The sequence below is a fragment of the Aethalodelphis obliquidens genome, unplaced genomic scaffold (genome assembly GCF_003676395.1).
Source record: "Aethalodelphis obliquidens isolate GAN/ISIS:26980383/991018 unplaced genomic scaffold, ASM367639v1 scaffold14, whole genome shotgun sequence".
Classification (NCBI taxonomy): Eukaryota; Metazoa; Chordata; class Mammalia; order Artiodactyla; family Delphinidae; genus Aethalodelphis; species Aethalodelphis obliquidens.
Window position 1 is genome coordinate 15,318,879 of NW_020837958.1, and position 13,443 is coordinate 15,332,321.

The following is a 13,443-nucleotide window of genomic DNA, read 5'->3' on the forward strand; positions in this document are numbered from 1 at the left end:
GTAATTTTAATTTGTAAATTATGGTATTTGATGCAAAAGCTACTTAAAAAATGATAGTCAAATTACCACCAAAAAAACCCCCAAAAAAACAAAAAAAAGGAAAAGTGCCATACATTTTTCATAAAACTCCTTAAAATGTCTTAACTGTATATAATACAAAGTTATGACTATTTCTGAAAAGTCTCAGCATTTAACTATTTAGCTCCAAATTGGCACATCACATTATTTTTTTAACCCTATCTCTTTTAAACAAAGGACCTAAAATTTTCTAAGAAAGCGTACTTCCCTTTTCTTGAACAAATTTTTTCTCATTCTCTCACAATCACCCCAAGGTACTATCTAAGACAAAGACCAGCTACTCTTCGCACATATTTTCCAAATCATGAACGTGGAACTTTTATAAAAACAAAGAAGATAACCTAGAATACTGTAATATATAAAGTAAAAAAAAAAAAGTTCACTTCTGTCGTGACAATAATAAAGAAATCTGATGAGATCATAAAACCACGAAGCTTCCTGTTGGTAGCTGAGGATGAAGTCATTAGCAACCCAAGATTCCCTGGTCCTTGTAATCAGAAGCTGCACCTACCAGATTCTTCATTGTTCGGCAGAGGTGTCTTTAAAACACCCCGCTCCCGAATGGTCCAAACCAAACCACGCCTTCCAGTTATCATTCAAATGGACCGTTTCACGTTTCACTGTGTGGCACTACTACACATTTCCCGCGAGCTTAAATATCTAGTAAGAGTCAACATTTTAGATTCCCTTGGTCATGCTGGAGCAAAGATGAACTCTTGAACCCCACGCTACATAATGAACCGGGGCTTCAGAAACCGAGATGGAGAAGCTTGCTTCTGTTCTTCAACCTTTATGGCCTTCACCGACCGCCCCTCACCTCCAATTTCTTCCCAACTTTAGTCACCCCAAGGCAAAGAGAGATTCCATACTTCCTGCTGTTGTTAAAAGAGGAGGACACCCAAGAGTAACTTTGAACCTGTATACAAGAAATAGCTTCATCTTGGCCACCACTGCAAACATATGTCACCCAGCCACGGCGCAGCGTTCGCGCCCCAACGGGCCCCCTCCTAGGGCCCACGCCCCCGGGGTTCTCCCGCAGCACAGCCCTCCCGGGTCCCCCAATGTCAGGGACGCAGCTCCGCGCCTCTTCCTCTCCCGCCTCCCCCACCCTCACACTCACCGCCGGGGCCCCCAAGACCACATTGTCGGTTCCAATACAATGGAATGTCACTGCCCCGAACCCCTCAGCGCCCCCCTCGTACCCCCGGAACCAGTCCCGAGTCTCCCTGATCGCCGAGTTCAGCCACGAACCCAAACTTCACCATGTGAGAGCCCGGACCCGGAGGTGACGGGGATCCACGACTCCCGCCCAACCCTCCCTTTTACCCACGGTCCCCGACCAGCCCTGGCTGCGAGTCCCGCACTGGGCGCCCGCACCCACCCCAAGACCACCCCACAGGAGTCCTCAGCCGTCTCTCCCGGCCAGGGCTAGGGCGAAGAGACGAGCGGAGGGCTCCCAGCCGGCCCGGACCCCTGGGCGGGGCTGCACAGGGGCGAAGGCCCCAAACGCATCCCTGGCCTTTCCTGGCTCACCACGACCCCGCCGCCCACCCTCCCTACCTGGCCTTGAGGCTGGGGCTGCTGCCGCTGCTGCAGCTGCTGCTGGAGGCGGCGGCGACCGCCGCGGCTCGGGGTTCGTAGGCCCAGGCGGGGGCGGGGGGTTGTGCGGTGGCGTTGGCGGGGGCGGCGGGGGGTGCGGGCGGCGGCGGCGGGTCGGCGAAGCCGGAGGTCGCGTAGTTCCTGTCCATCGTGGGGGTTGCGTAGGGAGGGCGGGCAGCAGCGGGGGCTCCTCTAGGGCGCAGCGAGAGGGGGGCGGGAGGGGAGGGAGGGGGCGGGGGGAGGAAGAGGAGGAGGAGGAGGCGGCGGCGGCGGCGGCGGCGGAGGGAGCTGGCCCCCTCACATGGCCCCGGCGGGCGGACGGGCGAAGGGCGCGCTGGCCGGTTTGTGTCGGGGGAACCCGAGCCGCGGTGGGCGGCGAGGCCCCAGCTGGGCGTCAGAAAAGCGGCGGCATCCGCGGCCGGGACTCACGGCAGCGGCGGCGGTCGCTGCGCCCCATGTTGGTGGATTTCCCAGGATGCACCTCCCGCCCCCCTCCGCCCCGCGGCCTCGCCCCGCCTCCCCTCGGCGCCCCGCGCCCGCGGCTCGCGGGCCAGGCGGGCGGCCCGTGAGGCCTCCGCCGCCACCGCCGCCTCTGGAAGGCCAGCCGGGGCGGAGAAGGCTTGAGGCCTGTCTGGCCCAGCCGGCTCCGGGAACGCGGAGGGGCGCCCGCCAGCCCTAGCCCAACGGGCCGCGGACTTCCCGCCCTCGTCTGCTCCAAGGGGAGCTGTCCGCGCTCGCCGCGCCCCGCGTGGGAAGGGGCCGCGCCTGCCGTTAGTCCTCGCGAGGGAGGGGAAGTTGAACGGAAACCCAGCGCAGGGTGCTGCAGAGGGGGAGGCTTGTCAGCGCTTTGCCTGGAGTTCGTTATTTGACCCTTCGAGTTATTTTGAGCGACACAAATACTCAGTTCCCACATCGCGATTCCTTTCTCTGCTCCTCGTCCCAAACCAGAAACAGCTGAGCGGGCTGTTTTACAGTTCCATTTACTCCCTTCCTGCCCAAAGCTTGGTGGGCTAGAGGACCCTTTTCCTGCTGTTAGGGGAGATTTACATTCAAAAAGATTCCAATTCAAACGTATTATTTTCCAATCCTAGTTGAAGGACTTTTCCCAGGGGCTCTTATTAACTGTCCCCACCCCCTCCTTGGCGATTTTTCTCATTCTGGGTTTCAGAATCGTCTGTCCCAAGATAAATACTGCTTCTTCATTGATTAATGCAGCTACCATCTGGATGACTTTAATTACCATAAATTTAAACTCACTGTGCACACGTTGTGTTGGACTTTTTGTTTGAGACTTGGAACTTCAGCAGGACTCTACCCAGACATTTCCGGTCAGACCTCCAAGCTGTTTGGTGGGGGGTAAATTAAAGATTATTTGCGGTTCTTCTAGTGTATGTCAGAGCTGTGTTTCTTTAGTAACTCACGAGTAGTGAAACTTCGGGATCATAGAAATCATCATTTGGTCCTTAAGGCATAAAGTAAAAGTTTAAAAAAACCGTAAAGTTTATTGACCACCACCCTTAAAAAATCAATACAGGTTTAACACCTATTTATGTGCTTAGCAGAGAAATCTATCCCTCAAGATAAGCCTGACATAAAGGTTAAGCAAATCAGACAGGCATAGTAGAAGTAATAAATTTGATACATTATCTCACCATTTAAAAAGCAGTTTAAACTTCGGTAATACCTGGTATTGGATCTGCTATTCCTTCTGAGATTAATTTTGTTCTGGGAGATTCTGTTTTCCTCCTGGCGCCTACATCCTTTTGTTCCTATTCATTCCTTTTTGTAAGTCTTTCGGCACCTGTGATGCTTGGAGTCTGGTCCGGGGTGGGGAAGCAAGGAAGTGAGTAGTCGTTATTTACAAATGAATTCAAATGTGTGGACACAAGTGACTTTGCCAATTTTATGTTAATCCAAGTATGCATTTACTGAGGATATCTTTGAAAAGTGGTTTTCTTTGGGGAAGGAATTTGCCAGATAATATGAGATCCTGCAGAGAAGTAACATAAATCTTCCTTACAACATTTACTTTTCTTATTGCAGACTGGAGATCTGTAATCTAAATAAAACAAAAAAAATTTTTTTCACTACTAACTATTCATTTATAAGTATTTTTGTGAGCACTAAAGTTTTGGCTGTATGGAAGGTGTAGGAAGTGGAGTGGCATGATATGTTTTATGGCACTTAGTTTGATACCCACAACTGGTACTCAGAATGAGTTATGCAGGCAATACCAAACAAGTGGCAATAAAACCTTTATAGTCCCTCACACCATTATGTAGTTTGTTTATGTCACATAAATCAGAGAAAAGATATTAAGCGGAAATTTTAGTATTTTATTTATTTAACAGTAAATTTTATTTTATTTTTATTTTTTATTGGAGTATAGTTTTACAATGTTGAGTTAGTTTCTACTATACAGCGAAGTAGTATTTGAAAAATAATATTACTCTGTCACCATATATGATGTTCCTTTGCCCATTAAGTGAAATTTCCCTAGTTTATCCTAAGTCAATGCAAGTATATTTCCAATGTTACAACATGTCTACAAAATAACATCATAAAATCTTTTTGGTAAAATTGATGGCATTATCTGAAGAATGTCTTCTACCCTACTGAAAATATACTCCCAACACTGCAAACTTTTCATGTTCTCTTTCAAATAATCCCCAACCACGCTGTTTAAGTCTGATCTAGACTGCCTCAAAAGTCTACAATGAGCCTTGTTGTTCTTGTTTTAAGTAAAAATGTTCATTCCAGTCTTTGCCTACGGAACTTATCCAGGTCAACTGTTATGTCTTCCATGACATTTCCCCAACTTTCCAAGGCAAAACCAATTGCTTCCTTTTCAATTGCTCTATGGTGCTTATTATATTTATTATATTTAACACCATCTTGTTGCATTGCAATTCGTTGTGTATTTGCCCCTTTCCCTCACAGATCATGAGTTCCTTAAAGGCAGGAGTTGTGTTTAATTCATCCTTGTATCCTCAGTATTTACCACTACTCCTGACATTATATTAGGCTCTAAATACATATTTATTGAATGAATAAATACAAATAGTATTTTTAAAATACCCATTCAGAAATTCCATTTAATCATTTACATACTCCTTTCTAGAAACAAACAAACAAAGACAATTTGGTTGCAAGATGAATTGAGACCCTCCACTTAAAAGAGCCCTTCCTCCTCCCCCACTCCCATCTTCACTTCCTTCTGAGTTTATTGACTAGAAGTTAGTGATGCCTTAGAAAATGTCCATGAACACTCTCCCCACATTTCCCAACCTTCCTTCCATCCCATTAAAAAATCACTGAGTATTTCAACTGGTAGGAAACTTGGAGTAGTTCATCACCCTCATTCTGTTGCTGATGAAACTGAAGCCCAGGATTCAGCTTGTTTTAAGGTGATAGAGGCAATCACTTGGGGGAGGGAGTAATGGAACTCTATCTCCACTGAGGCAGCCTTGTTTATTAGCTTGTGGGGAAATGCAGAGTTTAGGGTTAACTGATTAGAAATGTAGTCAGTAACTCTATATATTCCAATGTTACAAATAGACCAACCATTAATTAGAAAGATACAAGAAGGACAAGTTTTGTGGGAAGTAGGTTGTTTAAGGGAGGGGGCCTTAATTTTCCATTTTTCCTTTCTCCTCTGGCATTGGGAGGGGGAACTATAAGCCCTGTCTTTGCCAGGGGAGAACTCATTTCAATCTCTTAGGTCAACATCAGAAATTAAATTAAAACATCAGAAATGAAGTAAGTCCCACTATCATTTTCTCTGAGGCTTGACCATACCAGTCATCTTTGGCTGCTCTCTCTCTTGCCTATCATACCCTCCAGGGTGACAGCAATGGAGTCAGAAGAGCTGCATTTAAGCCTGATTCTTTGGAAACCACAGGTGTCACTGAAAGACAGTGATGAGTCACATTCCTCCCAGTGAGGAGAACTTCAAGAAACTTACTTGATCATCAATTTTGTATGTAGAGGAAGGGTCTAACTACAGATATGGATGACCTCTTGAACTCTGGTGACTGGCTTAGCTGATAGGGGTCTGGAAGAAGCCAGGTTGAATGACTAGAGACCAAGAGATCTGGGGATAAAGCACAGTTTAAGTATGAGCTGGAAAGACAGGGGTGTGGCCTGATCATGAAGTCTATCATTGAGTGATATCTTTTATCTCCCCGAGTAGATTACAGGAAATTTACACCTGTCTCTGTGGATGATAGCTCTTCTCATCAGACTAACCAATATGCAGAGCGGGGGAGGCGTCACCAACGCCACTGCCATCACTTCCTCAGTCATGCCAAAGCACGAGTTCTCTGTGTACGTGACCTGTGAAGGCTGCTCTAATGCAGTCACTCAGGTTGTCAATGAGCTGGGAGGAGTTCAGTTTGACATTGACCTGCCCAACAAGAAGGTCTGCATCAACTCTGAGCACAGCGTACACCCTCTGCTGTAGACCCTGGGGAAAACAGGAAAGGCCGTTTCCTACCCTGGCTCCAAGTAGTGAGGGCCTGGGCCTCCAGCCTGCAGGATGGACCAACGTAGACACAACTCTGATCCTCTCCTGCCTTCCAGACAGATCTAAGACCTGGCAATCCTGCTCAGTGATGGGAGTTCCTGCAGAGACCTTCACTTGCCCTGCTCCTCTGTAGCTTCCCTGCAATAAAGTCCAGCTGCTTTTGCTGGGGCAGGTGAGTGGGCAAGAATAACCAATATGTATCGAATACATATGTGCTAGGTCCTGTGCTATGGGCTTTGCATGGTTTATCTCATTTAATCTTCAAAATATCCTTACAATGTGGGTCACTATTATTTCCATTTTATAGGAAATTGAGGCTTAATGACATTAACTGCCCAAATCATATAAACTAATATAAATTGATAAGAGTGCAAGTGGAGCTTCAAACCAGCTATGTTTGACTCCAGAACCCAATAGGCTTGTTTAAAGTGCTACTGCCAGGTATCTCCACTAAAGAGTTGCTATGTTTTCTTTTATAATTAATGAATGTTTTGTGGGTACTTTAAGACTGTAAACTCCTGAAGCATCATTCCTTCACCACTGGTTTTAGTATCTGTATTAGTTTCCTGTGGCTGCAGCAACAAATTATCACAAACTAGGTGGCTTAAAACCATAGAAATTTATTGTCTCAAAATTCTGGAGGACAGAAGCCCTAAATCAAGATGTCTGCCTGTGTGCTCCCTCTGGAGGCTCTAGGGGAGAATTCTTCCTTGCCTCTTCCAGCTTTTGGTGGCATTCCTTGAATCGGCTACCTCACTCCAGTTTCTGCCTCTGTCTTCACATTGCCTTCTCCTCTGGATGTCTTTTTCATCTCTCCTTTATAAGAACACTTGTCACTGGATTTAGAGTCCCCCCCGGGTAATCCAGGCTGATCTCATCTCAAGATCCTTAACTTAATGACATCTGCAAAGACCCTTTTTCCAAATAAGGTCTCATTCACATGTTCTGTGGATTAGAAGATGGACACGGCTTTTGGGGAACCACAAATCAGCTCACTACAGCATATCCACTGATGATTCTTGATGAAATCAGTTATTATTATGGTTACCAAACTGTAATTTTTGTAACTCCATCCTTTCTTCTATAATAATTAGTTATCATTCTTCTACAAGAAGGAACTTTTCTTTATCTCCTATTTATCTACCTATTTATTTCAGTATAGATTCATGAATTTTTTTATTCAATGGAGTTGTGCAGTATAGAGATAACTTAGCAGGTTCAGGTTGTCCAAACCCTGTGTATTCCAAAGAAAGGTTTGGCCCTTGCCAGGCTCCAGGGCCATAACTTCTAAGCACTTGGAATATCCTGCCTGTTAAGAGTGGTTTTGTTTACCTAAGGCCTTGGACCACACTAGATAGCTATGCTAACAATGTGATTTATGGTGGGGGCTTTGGACCACACAGTATCAGTTGACCACTGGAGGGGTTAGAGAATTAAGGTCAGCCACCAGGGAGTCAGCCATGCCTATGTGATCAACCTCCCCCCAAAAAAAACAAAAACCCTGGACACCAAGGCTCAGGTGAGCTTCCCTGGTTGGCAACACATCATGTGATAAATGTCCACAGCACTCCACTGGGAGAACACAACTTCAAGCTGCACCTGGTCTCCCTTAGACTCTATGCCTTCTTCCATTATTGATTTTAATCTGTATCCTTTCATTGCAACAAACTGTAACCATCAGTATAACAACTTGACTGCCTTGTGAGTTCTTATAGCAAATCATTGAATACAGGGTGGTCTTGGGAGTCCTTGAACACAAGATTATAATCTGTTACCATACTTATTTATTTTGATGTTCAAATAGTGCCATATTTGGCCCAATACCCAAACATTTAATTACTTTAGTATAATTCCTCACAATAAGTAGCCATGTGAACCTCTTAAACAGGGAGTAAATGATCAAAGCTATGGAAAACATTCCCTTGCCCTTCCTAAAGTCCCACCCCATTCCACATCTTCAGCCTGGATGGAACATCAGTGTATCAACACGAGAAGTACAGTCCCTTCATAGGTTTACACACATACACACCACCACCACCAACAACAACAACAACAAAAAGAGAAGAAAACAATATTCCACTACTTAAGACAGTCCTATTATACTCCTGTTCTGGTTGTTTGCAAACACAACTTGAGGCAAATATCTTCCAGAGGTTTTGCTGCTGGAGAATTGAACCTCAAACCAAGGGTGGTAGAGCATGTGTTCTCAAGCCTCCAGTTTCTCATCTATGGCCTAAGAGTAGGGCACTAAAGCACACTCTGCCTGAGCAGAAATCCCCCTGCATAGCTGGTTTATATCCTCTCCCTTCTCTTGTTGCTTCTCTGTTCCCTTTATCACAAAGCCCCAGATATGGTGGTGGTAAAGGAAGCTTGTTGGGAGAGATCTAGACTTCACCTAATTGTCGTGCATGTTAATGTTAGTATATGTATATTAAATACTAAGCGCATCATTACCTGGTATCAGATTCAATTTTGTCAAATGGGATTTCTCCGTTACTTAAGATCCAGATACAGTAGGCTCAAACATCATGTGGAAGTCCAAAACCCTCTAACAATTTTCTGCAAAGTCTAGGGAAACTTATAGTCTCTTGCTCAACATGTCTTCAAGATTCTTCTGCTTCCATGAGTTGTTTCTCTGTTCAAGGGAGAAATTGAAATTCAGTCTCTTTATAGAGTTACACACACACACACACACACACACACACACTCTCATAGAGAACATTTTTGAAAGTAACAAAGTAAGCACAGACTATTCATTATCCTAGTTTTATTATTTTTATGCATACTCATCTTTTTTGCTACTCATGTAACGTGGTTGCTTGCTCACAACGTTAAAAACTCAGAGGGAGCATTGGTCATGACATGTTGTAGCAGACTCCTCTGGTGCCCACATCACATCCCTTGGCTCACCTCTGAGACAGTCCTGACTTACCTTGTGTGCATAGCAGCCTACCCCAAGACCCTGCCATGCATGTTTCTGCATTCTGCTTTCTTGGGCATCACTGGAGCTCCCCAGAATGCAGGGGAGTTTGTATTTCCCCATCAGGAGAAATCCTCAGTCAATGGAGAATGGATGTCCAGCCTCCCAGCTTCCAGGTGGGCCGTTATGGGAGGCATTTTTCATCCTTCTCAGAGAGTGGTCCTTATAGAAGTGAGCCCCTGCTGCCGACAACAGCAACTTTGATAATATGCCCTTTGGTTTGTTCTCCTGTCCTGCCTTTCTCCCTTCACTGTCATTCTTGCTCCCTCCCAATTAAACTACCTGTGCCCAAATTGTTCTGCTTTTAGGGGAACATGTCTTATATTATTGTTTGATATAACTACTTAATTTTAGTGTTGTGATTTAAATTTGTAGGTATGAGCTGTCCCAAGTCTTAGTTATTGAATCTTCTCCTATCAGCTATGGATTGGCTAAGGGGACAAGGCAGAGTGAAGGAAAGAATGTTGCTAAAAGTGCTAGAAGCTACATCTTGAAAACATATTCAAGAGGTCAGAACTTGGACATTTCCAGAGAAGTTATGATACAAGGGTGAAACAAGTGGGCTGGGGTCTTTAAAAAAACAAAACAAAACAAAACAAAACTGTAGTCCTTCCTAACAAAAGCTTATATGCCCACCCCCACCCCCCAAATAAAAACTAAAGATATACTCTTTGGAGAGACAGAATAGCATAATGCTTAAGAGCATAGACTCTGGAGCCAGGCTACATTCACTCAAATACTGCTTCTGCTGCTTACTGTGTGAAGTTGGGTAGACTACTTACCTTCTCTGTGCCTCAGTCTCCTTTTCTGTATAATACCTGCCTGTAAAATTATTACTTAGTAATAATACCTGCCTCATAGAGGTATTAAGAGAATTAAATAACAGTATGTGCTTGGAACAGTGCTTGGCACATAGTTTTCAATTATTTTTTAACTTTTTATTTGGACATGGAGTAGAATAAAGAATAATACAATTATATCCTGTATCATTCATTAACATTTCATAAATGCTAACATTTACTACATTTGCTTTCAAACTCTCAGGCACACCATTCTTCTCAACATCATACTGGAGGTTCGGCCAGAGCAATAAGGTGAGGAAAACAGAAAGAAAAAAATAAAACTATGTTTATTTGTGAATGTCATGTTTATGTCATAGGAAATCCTACGGAATCTATTTTAAAAAGTAGAACTAATAATTGAATTTAGCAAGATCACAGGATACAAGGTCAATAAGTAAAAAAACAATTGTATTTCTACATAGTAACAATAAACAATTGGAAAATACAATTTCTAAAAATTGAGATATTCACAAATTCTTAATTTCAAAGTATTCAATCCAGTGGCTTTTAGTATATTCATAAGGTTGTACAACCATCACCCCTATCTAATTCTAGAACATTTATAACACCTCAGAAAGAAACCTCATATCTAATAGCAAACACTTCTCATTCCCTCCTCCCCCTAGCCTTTGACAACCATTAATCTACTTTCTTTATGGACTTGCCTATTCTGGACTTTTCATATAAATGGAATCATACAGTATGTGTGGACTTTTGTGTCTGACTTCTTTCACTTAGCATAATGTTTCCAAGTTTCATCCATGTTGTAGCATCTATCAGTACTTCATTCCTTTTTACAGCTGAATAATATTCCATTATATGGATATACCACATTTTGTGTATTCATTCATAGGTTGGTAGACATTTGGATTTTCCACTTTTTGGCTATTATGAATAATGCTACTATGAATATTTGTATACAAGTTTTTACGTGAATATGTGTTTTTAATTCTGTTGGGTATACCTAAGAGTTAGAAAATTAAATTTTAAAAATAGCATTTTGAATAGCATAAAAAGACACAAACTGCTTAAGGATGAATTTAACAAAATATATGCAATCCTTGTATACATAAATCTATGAACATTGCTGAGAAATATTTTCAATATCTTGAAAAATATATTATGGATTGGAGGACTCATAATTGTTGAGGGTGATTCTCTTCAAATTTTTCTATAAATTTAATGCAATTCTAAATTCCCCAAAGTATTTTGATTTAGAAGTTGACAAGCTAATTCTAAAATATACATAGAAATGCAAAGTGCTTTGAATAGCCAAAAAAATTTTGGGAAAGAATAAAGTTGTAGGACTTACACTACTTCTTTTCAAGACTACCACAAAGCTTCAGTGAGCAAAACAGTACACTATTGGCATAAGGATAGACAGAGATGAATGAAACATAAAAGAGGGCCCCAGGTATATCACCAATTGATTTTCAACAAAGATTCCAAGATAATTCAGATAATTAGGTGGGGAAAGGATAGGCTTTTAAACAAATCTTGCTAAAACAATTGCATAGTTGAATGGAGGAAAATGAATCTCAATCCTAACTTCATATATACACAAAAATTAGACTTACATGTTAAAGCTGAAACTGTCAAATGTCTAGAAGAAAACAGAGGGAAATCTTTACAATCTTGGGGCAATGATTTCTTGACAGGGCACACAAAATAATGAACATAAAAGAAAAGCAGATACATTGGACTCCATCAAAATTTAAAACTTCTGCATTTTGAAAGACACTGCTAAGAAAATGAAAAGGCAAGCTATGACTAGGAGAAAATATTTGCCAGACACATATCTGACAAAGGACTTGTATCAAGACTATACAAAGAACACTTGTAGCTCAAAAGTAAGAAGAGAAACTAACCAATTAAAAAATGTCCACAGATTTGAATGAGCACTTGATAAAAAGAAGATATGCAAATAGATAATAAGCATATAAAAAGATACAAAAATAAAAAATTTTTTAAAAAGATACTCAAGGGCTTCCCTGGTGGTGCAGTGGTTGAGAGTCTGCCTGCCGATGCAGGGGACACGGGTTTGTGCCCCGGTCTGGGAAGATCCCACATGCTGTGGAGCGGCTGGGCCCGTAAGCCATGGCCACTGAGCCTGCGCGTCTAGAGCCTGTGCTCCGCAACGGGAGAGGCCACAACAGTGAGAGGCCCGCGTACCGAAAAAAAAAAAAAAAAAGATACTCAATATCATCAGTCATCAGGGAAATGCAAATTAAAACCACAATGAGATACCACTACATTCCACCAGAGTGGATAAAATTAAAAGACTGTAACAGCCAGTGTTGGCAAGGATGTGGGAGCCACTGGAAACTTCATACGTTCCTGTTGGGAATGTGAAATGGTTCAACCACTTTGAAAAATAATTTGGTAGCTTCTTATAAAGTTAAACATATGCCCATCTATTACCAGCAGTACTACTCTGAGGTACTTACCCAAAAGAACTGAAATTATATGTCCACACAAAGACTTGTAGAAGAATGTTCATAGTAGCTTTATTCACAAATACTATCAACAGGTGAATAAACAAATTGTGATATACCAATACAATGAAATACTATTCAGCAATAAATAGGAATAAACTACTGGTATATGCAACAATATTCTACTGAGTAAAAGAAACCAGACACTAAAGAATACATGTCATATTATTTGATTTAGTATATAAAATTCTAGTATAGGCAAAATTAATCTATAGTGACAGAAAATAGGTTGGTGGTAGCCTGAGGCTGGAGAGTCAGGGAATTGATAGGAAAGGGGTAGATGGGAACTTTCTTCAGTTGGGATGATTGCTACTTGGGTGTCTACATTTGTTAAAACTCATGGAACTGCTCGGTGAAGATGGCTCCATTTTATGGCATGTAAATTATACACCAGTGAAGTTGTTATATGTGTAAAAAAAAATCAGAGAATACAAAAGTGCTCTTGGAAATTAAAAACATGACAGTCTAAAAATGTTTAATTTAATAGAGTTAGAAGTTAAAGTATAAGAACTTATGCAGAAAGAAGAATGGCTGGAGGAAGAAATTGGAAATAGTGGATCAATCCAGAAAGTCCAATATGCAACCATTAGGAATCATACAAAAAGTAGAGAAAACTGAGGAGAAGAAAGTGGCAAAAAATTATACAAGAAAGTTTTCTAGAATTACGGGGCACAGAACTTCACATTAAAAGGAGGCACTTGTTGCCATGAACAATAAATGAAAACCAAGGCCCAGAATTGTGAATTTGAGATCACCAGGGATAAGAAAATTTGCAAGTTACCAGAGGATGAAAACTAGACCTCAGGAGACAAGAACAAAAACAGGGAGACCAGTGTTATGAGTGAATTGTGTCCTCCTAAAATTTTAGATTTGAAATCCTAACCCTTAGTATCTCAGAATGTGACTGAATTTGGAAATAGGGTC

At 42.3% G+C, this 13,443-nt stretch overlaps 1 protein-coding gene across 5 annotated transcripts in view; it reads right to left on the bottom strand.

The window, feature by feature from the left end:
- The window catches only part of QSER1 (glutamine and serine rich 1), a 77,996-nt gene extending 76,067 nt beyond the window's left edge, over positions 1-1,929 (bottom strand). For 3 of the 5 annotated variants that reach the window (XM_027115095.1, XM_027115094.1, XM_027115093.1), the window contains exon 1: positions 1,639-1,929. In XM_027115095.1, coding sequence (XP_026970896.1) covers positions 1,639-1,826 — 188 coding nt within the window. In that variant the 5' untranslated portion in view covers positions 1,827-1,929. Of the gene's footprint in view, positions 1-589; positions 1,161-1,638 lie in introns of those variants that run through there. The other 2 variants (XM_027115097.1, XM_027115096.1) reach the window with 1 other exon arrangement.
- Positions 1,930-13,443: the final 11,514 nt, after the last annotated feature.